Source organism: Arachis hypogaea, chromosome 13 (genome assembly GCF_003086295.3).
Source record: "Arachis hypogaea cultivar Tifrunner chromosome 13, arahy.Tifrunner.gnm2.J5K5, whole genome shotgun sequence".
Lineage (NCBI taxonomy): Eukaryota > Viridiplantae > Streptophyta > Magnoliopsida > Fabales > Fabaceae > Arachis > Arachis hypogaea.
In genome coordinates, this window is record NC_092048.1 from 28,232,211 (window position 1) to 28,239,772 (window position 7,562).

At 33.5% G+C, this 7,562-nt stretch overlaps 1 protein-coding gene across 1 annotated transcript; it reads right to left on the bottom strand.

Annotated features, from left to right (window-relative positions):
- Window positions 1-4,934: 4,934 nt before the first annotated feature.
- Window positions 4,935-7,562, bottom strand: LOC112737846 (indole-3-acetic acid-amido synthetase GH3.6). Its single transcript, XM_025787976.3, has 3 exons — window positions 6,895-7,562; window positions 5,898-6,811; window positions 4,935-5,815 (listed from the first exon to the last, which is right to left on the bottom strand). The coding sequence occupies exons 1-3, from the start codon at window positions 7,197-7,199 to the stop codon at window positions 5,220-5,222; spliced, it is 1,815 nt and encodes a 604-aa protein (XP_025643761.1). The 5' UTR covers window positions 7,200-7,562; the 3' UTR covers window positions 4,935-5,219.

Here is a 7,562-nt window from a genome sequence, read left to right on the forward strand (position 1 = left end):
AATTCTTTTCTGATGTGGAAGGTCAGACTAGACTGCAACCACAGAGCATACTAAGAATAAATCCCATCGAACCGAAACTCTGATATCACATATTGGGAATAATACACCATTCCCCCTTAAGAAAATACCTTTCACAGAGAAATAAAATAGACACAATCACAACATAAGAATTTAACGTGGAAAACTCCAATTACTGGAGAAAAAAAACTACGGCCGTTGTCAAATGACAACCAAAGAATATCACTATGTGAAAATTGTTACAACGCATAGACTTCTTTCTCTCTAACACCGGCACCCTAGTACACCCACACTCTCAAAGCAAATATTTAACTACACCTCACAACACTCTCTAATCAAAGAGTATAGAGGAAAAGAAAAGTCAGATACAAGTTTTAAGTGTTTCCGACTGGTGCAAAAAATATGGAGAACTTAACCTCATATTTATAGCCTAGGCCACCCACTCCATTTGCTATCCTAAGTAATGTGGGACTAATTCAACCAAATCCTAACAATTTTGTGCATATATTTTCCACATTTTATGATCTTAATATGATGATGTATATGTCTCCTTTATTTTAATTTAATTAATGTAATTGGTGTTCAAACACCGGAATAATCAATTCTATCTAAACTATTAATTAACAATTAGAGTAGGTTATTGGACTTTACCTAATATGACTTGAAGCAAATTAGTGTATCATAAAAACAAGATTCTGATAAGATGATTTTTTCCTCTCATCCGTCATTCTCAAACCTAAACTTAACCAATAATGTCGCGACAACTTTTCCATAAAACATTTCACTCTATTTTATGTAGCATTTGCTGAAGAGAAAGCACAACTGTCCTCAGAATAAATAATCAATAGTTCCAATTGAACCACTGTTATTACACTCTATCTTATTAGTAGAAATTTGACTAATTCAATTTTTATTTTTGTTAATCAATAATAATGAACAAAAAATTAAATTTAAATACAAGATGTCATGACTATACAGTATATGAAGATATTCAAATGTGTCGTTGATCTTTATTATATAATTAAAATTAAGTGTTAAATTTACTGAAATACTAATATTTTTGGAACACTACTTAAACAATATATTTTTCATTTTGATGAAAATATATATAATATGGCACTATATTACCTACCGTTTTGAATTTGTCTTGAAATGTTTTCTTAGCTAGCTTTCATGAGAATGCACATACAGAACAGAAATGGAAAACTACAAACAGGACAGATACATGAGAGGCAAATGCTGCTTACACCAATTCAGGAACATAAAACCCAAAGTGATAGATGTACCACAACCTTATCTCCTTTCTCACACTTTGAAGTAATTTCAACTGCTTTCATGCTTTATTCTTCTCAGCCAAGCCACACTTTTGTCTCATTATTCTGACTTGTTCAAACCTCATATCCTTATTCTTTATTTTACCAACAAATATCTAGATTGGTTTTTAAAAAAATTTAAATCAAATACTTTATTTTTTAGAAGTACTTCAAATTACTATTTTTTGGATAATTTGATCTTTCGATCACTTTTAATCAAACTTTTAATGTGTGTTGAACAAATTATTAAATCTTAACTAATTTAATTCTTTGCACATCCATTTGAATATTTATTCTTCTTTTAGTTTGTTCTGACACTCACCGTCTCACCCCATGGAGACGCGTTTTTATTAACAATAACGTTAATTATTTTTACACTTGAAATTAATTTAATGTGTATTTCTATATAGTGATATATCCAGACTACACAAGATATATCAAAGGAGATACTAGTGAGTGACATAAATTTGGACCATATAATTAATACATATGGATAAGATTAAAAATTATTCAAAGGAAAAGTATGGGAGCCAATGGAATATTTGTACAATGTGTATAATGGAGATTTAGGGAGTATTAGAGATATAACTATTAGTGTTACCTTTTTCTAGTAACGTAAGTTTTTGGGATGAGTGGTATCATAATATAGTATTAAAGTTCTAGATACGAAATATCAAGAGTTCGATTCTTGGTGAACCCAAAATTACTTTAATATTATGGATGATGTTTATTTTGTACTCATATAATCCATTGTACACATTATACAAATAAGCTATTGATTCCTTTGCAGGACTCTATTATTAAAATTTGTATGTGACTTTGTATTTTAATTTTGATACTTTATGTAAGAGTTAACAACCTAGATTTTATCAAGGTAATTAATATCCAACTTAGTCTTTAAAATTCTCCGACATTCGCTAAAATAATTCTTAATTTTTGAAAATTAATTAAATTAATTCTTAAATTTGTAAATCGTGAATTTTGTTGGTCTTTAATTTAATATCCTTAACATAGTGCTAACATAAAATATTACTGTATTATTGTAATATTTTCAGCATTAAAGTGGCATGGCTAAGATTCTAATATAATTAAAAAGGTATTTAAATTAATTAATTTGACTTATTTTAGTCTCTTTACTAATATAAAACTAATTATTTAAAATAAGTCAAATTAACAAAATTAAGACACCTATATAATCATATTGAAATTTTAGTCATATCACCGTATTATTAGAAATGTCACGCTAATATTTTAACGTTTTATGTCAACAATGTATTAATTGAAATTGATGATTACTTTAAATTTTATCTTTTTAATTATACACTTTCTAAACTCTAATTTAGTATTATTCAACTTTGATCGAATTTAGTTAAAAAAAAATTTATATCTGTAGTATTTTTTTTTTTTGAAATAAAGAAGCTCCAAACAATAATGTGGAATGTAAAAAATAGGTACCAAAAAAAAACTAAAGAATAAATTATAAAATTCAACCCATAGTCATCTTTGACATTGCCATCAATAACTATACGAGTCAACACCACACCACTCAACCTGTAATATTTTTTTATTTTAAATATCTATCAAATTTAAAAGTAAAGACTCCAAGTGTATTAAATTGTTATAATTTAAGTATCTAAGAATAGTCCATGAAATGAGGTAATTTATTAAATGATTTCCCTTTAGAAACAAAATAGCTGCATATGATTGTTTGTTTGTTTGTTTGTTTTGGTAGAATATGCAGCAAACAAGGAAGAATTTACTGTGATTGCACTGTTGCAGTGATTCTTTCTTATCTTCTCTGCTCTCCCCTACCAACTCATCATCAAAATTCAATAAAAGCTGAGCAATGTCCTTGTTTTTATTTCTTTGACTAGTCCTATGTGCTATTTCACGGCTAGTTTTATGGCCTGAAAAACTGATTGAGTTTGTCCTTTGGTTGGTGCATAGTGGGGCACTGAGATCATACTCCATGAATTACACATTACAATTTGTTCTTATTTGCTGCCAGCAAATATTTGCTACTTTCAATTTTCTGTTTTCTTTTTCTTTTTTCTTTTTTTTTTATGGAATTGCTGAACAAAGCATCTTTAAATTTAAACACTTGAACACAACAAACTCCACTATTACTCCTGTTCATTTAATACTCATGCATGTATTTTCTTCTGATACATAAATGTGAACAGATTCATCATCGCTCATCCTATTAAAGTCAACGAATATTAAATGTTTATAGGCCAATTTTCTGGTAATTTTTAAAATTATGTCCAAATTGTTAAATTTAGTCTTGATATATAATTTTAGAATAAACTATTAATATAAGATCTATCAATATATGTGTATTGGGCAATTAATTTTCAGCATTACAGATAATACATTTTTTTTTATGAATCACCTATTAATAAGAACTATTTGTTAAAGAGACTCCCAAGAAGAGAGAATTTGGACTCATAGCCATCACAAGGGCTTCTCTTCCATCTTTCTTTTATTAATATTAGTTTCTAAACTTTTGAATTATAAAATACATCAATTCCTAAACTGCCAAAACGGACATTTTAACTAGTCTCTATTCCAACTACTAAAACTTATAAAAATTATCTAATTCTTCTCAAAATTTAAAAAACAAAGACTAACAGATTAATAAAATTTGAAAAACAAAAAAGTGGTTACTTAAATAAAATTTGGATATCAATTTAAAGTTTTATTTATCTTTTAGGAACAACAACACTCTATAAATACAAAATATCAACTAATATGTATTTATATATATTGATTTATATATTTAAAATATTATATTACTAAAAAAATTTATGAATATTAAATATATTTATAAATAAATACATAATAACTAATTTAGTAATTGAATTTTAGTGTCTATTGAGGAGTGCTAGGAGACCAGCACTTTTGTTAAATTTTGGCCAGCACTTAACCATCAAAAGAAAATTGAATGATTCTACATCATTAGATGCAATCTCACACCATTAAAAACATCATTGATGGCTAATTGATGGCTAAAAACCACAAAATCTGCTAGTCCCTAAACGTTCTCATATTTTTTATATCTATATATGATGATTGGTAATTGATGTTTAATGTTCAACCGAAAAATCTTTTTGATATCTTTTATAATGAATCATAGAAGAATAGTAGAGATTTATTAAAATTTATTATTTTTGGTTATTAGTTAGTTATCAATGTTTAAAAAGTATGAGATAAAATATATGATTAAATTATTAAATTAAAAAAATTAAATTAAAGAAATTGAGTAATAGTTAAAAATAATAAATTTTGATGGTTGTGAACAATTATCTTAACGAATTAATTAATTGCACTGTGATTTGTTAGTTGTCGGATTTAGATAGTGAAATAAGAGTAAGGGGAAAAAAGTTAGCTTGCTTTTTCCTGAAAACTAAAGAAAAAGATAGGAGTACACAATTTGAGGCCGTTATAGAAAAACAAGCCCCTCCATGAGTCCACGACACTTCACTTCAGTGAACAGCCATCATTGCTGCCTGCAATTAATCTAAGAAACCATATTCCAACACCCAAAAACCGTTTTCATGATTGATTGTGGAAAAAAAAAAAAGAGAAGAAAAGAAAAGATAATTTACTGGATAAAAATAAAGACCAACAGCTTTCTTTCAAACACGAATTGCTTTTTACAGTGGCTAGGTTCAGTTCACTATCCCAATTTATCACAAGAACTAGAACATAGAAATTAACCTAAAAAAAAGGTAATTAACCCCCTCTTTTTTTTTTTTTTTTTTTTTTGTCTTCCTTCCCTAACATGCCTACGGAAACAGTTCATGTGAACCGCCATGAAAAGCTACCAACCACGTAATAATTAACAATAACAATAACAACAATGTCCCCAAGTTGATTAGTTTTTGTTCAATTCTGATTATTGTTATTGATCCACTGCTTGTGGCCTGGAACCCATTTTGGACACTTGGGACTAAAGTAGGTTGAAGTTACCCTTGAGTTCAAAAGCTCCACAACAGGTGCAAATTTGACGCACCTTGGAGTCTTGTACTGATTTATGGAAGCGCCTAAGCTAATGGCATAGTCCATAAGCTTATCAAAAGTCCCCTGTTCGACGATCTTGATTTCCAGCGGCCCAATCGACTTGTCGGAGACTCGTCCCTGGCGGTAAACGCTGTTGAGCGATTCTTCAATGGCTAAGCAACAATCCTCGAAGACGCAGGGTGGAATTTGGGTTGTTCCGTTGAGAGTTAGCTCCCAGTAGAGCACGTAGTGGCCTGGGATTGTTGTTGTGTCTGCGTAGCTTGTGTATTCCGAGACGGTGGCGTCGAACGGGACGAGGTGCGTGACGGCGTTCTTCATTGCGTTCTGGAGCTCCACTTCGTCTGTCTTGTCGGAATCTATGCTGAGGACTACGTTCTTTCTGCAGACGAAGTTGAATTGTGGGGCCTTGTTCTTGAATCCGGCCACCCTCAGCACATCCCCCACTCTGTAGCGGTATAGTCCTGGAAGAGGCAGAGATGATATTAATATATATATATATAGACAAATTCTTATTTAACTCTTACAGACAATAAAGAATCCCACCGGCGTATGTTGTGACAACTAGCTCGTATTCCTGGCCGAGCTTGACATCAACGAGTTCAACGAGGTCTTGCTGTTCCTTGTCGGGGAGAGAATCGGTGTGGTCGGAGTTGGTTCTGTTGACGGGAAGGAACTCGTAGTAGCACATGGTGGGAATAAGAGTGTAGGAAACCTCACTAGGCTTGCAAAGAGGGGTAAGGTTAACACCAAAGTAGCACTCGCTAGAGGCATACATGGTGCACACGAGTGGTAAACCATTGCTATAGTAATCCAATGTGGGAATGTACTGTGACATTGTCCCAGTCACAATAACATCCACATACTTTGTGTTGGGCCACAGCCTAGTGATGATTCCCTGCCAAGATTTCTTCCCGCACTCCGCCTCGATGAAATCCGCCAACTTCGGGTCGGGTTTCAGGATCTTCATAACCGCCTCGCGGACCGAAACGTCCGTGATCTCGCCGTTCACGCTTCCTGTTCTTATGTCATTGCAAAGAAGGGTCCAATGCTTCTCCAGGAAGCGAATCGCCCGGATGAAGCCGGAGGCGAAAACCGCTCCCACTCGGAGCACCTCTTTGTTCTGGCAAAGGCCACAGAGCAATTGAGAATACATACTCTGGTAAGAGTCTGGACAGAGTACGGTCTCGTTTGGGCTGGTGTAGTTTGTGTACGGGTCATAAGGTCTGTCCCTGAAGTATGAGCTCTTGTAGTAGCTGGTTAAAACGGGACGAGCCACGATCCCTGAGGGTGTTTTGGCCTCGGCTTTTATGAACATTAAGTACATTCCTTTGCCGTTTTCTAAGCCAGGAACAAACTGGCTCATAACCGGCATCAGTAAGCTATACAGCAAGCTCCTCCTTCCCAGTTCTTCTTCAATTGTAGGCATCAGCTTCCTCTCACCACCCGATGTTCCAGAACTACATAACAAAACATGATAATATTATGTCACTATTTATAACTTACATTATTCAATTTAGTTTTTTAATGTAACAGAAGATACCTTGTGAGGAACTCTGAAATGGGCTTAGAGCAAAGAATTGGGGAGGTATCGCCATTGGCGATACGATTGATATCGGGCTGGAGGTCCTCGTAGGAAATGACAGGGAGTAGTTTTTTGAAGGTGTCGCGGTCAGTTTGGCCGTTGAGGCCGTGTCGTCGGAGGTACTCCACGTTTGCATTGCGGGAGAGGATTTCGGAGAGGACCTTCTGTTGGACTTGGTCGGCGTTGGAAGTCACATCCTCGATGAACTCGAGGATCTTCCTGTTCTGTTCTACGAGGTTGTAGTCTTTGGGAGCCTCAGGCATGGTGGTGTATGTGAATTAAGAAAGACAGATTTTGTGTGTGTGAAATGTAAAGGGGAAGAAAGAGTGTGTGTATGATGATTCCGTTAGAGGAGGGGGAGGAGGGAGGGGGGGAGATGGGTGTGTTGGGCGTGGGGTGAAAAGGATCACAAAGTGGTATATATAGAGGCACATGTCAAGCTGGGTTTGCTTCTGGGTTTGGACTAGGAGTAATTCAAAACCACACCTGAGGGTACAATTGGGAATTCTTACCCGTTCTTGAACCATTTTTTATTTTCTTCTTTTTTTTTTTCTTGGTCTTCTTTTTTTTATTTATCCCTTTTTTCACCTATATGTATAGCGGGTATAGAGATTACTATATTTTTT

What these genes read in the sequence shown, in the direction of transcription:
- LOC112737846 (XM_025787976.3), bottom strand. Translation starts at nt 7,199, where the DNA reads ATGCCTGAGGCTCCCAAAGACTACAACCTCGTAGAACAGAACAGGAAG. An exon ending in ATTTCAGAGTTCCTCACAAG is followed by an intron (nt 6,812 to 6,894) that starts GTATCTTCTGTT and finishes TTTGTTATGTAG; the next exon opens with TTCTGGAACATCGGGTGGTG. An exon ending in AGTTGTCACAACATACGCCG is followed by an intron (nt 5,816 to 5,897) that starts GTGGGATTCTTT and finishes TGCCTCTTCCAG; the next exon opens with GACTATACCGCTACAGAGTG.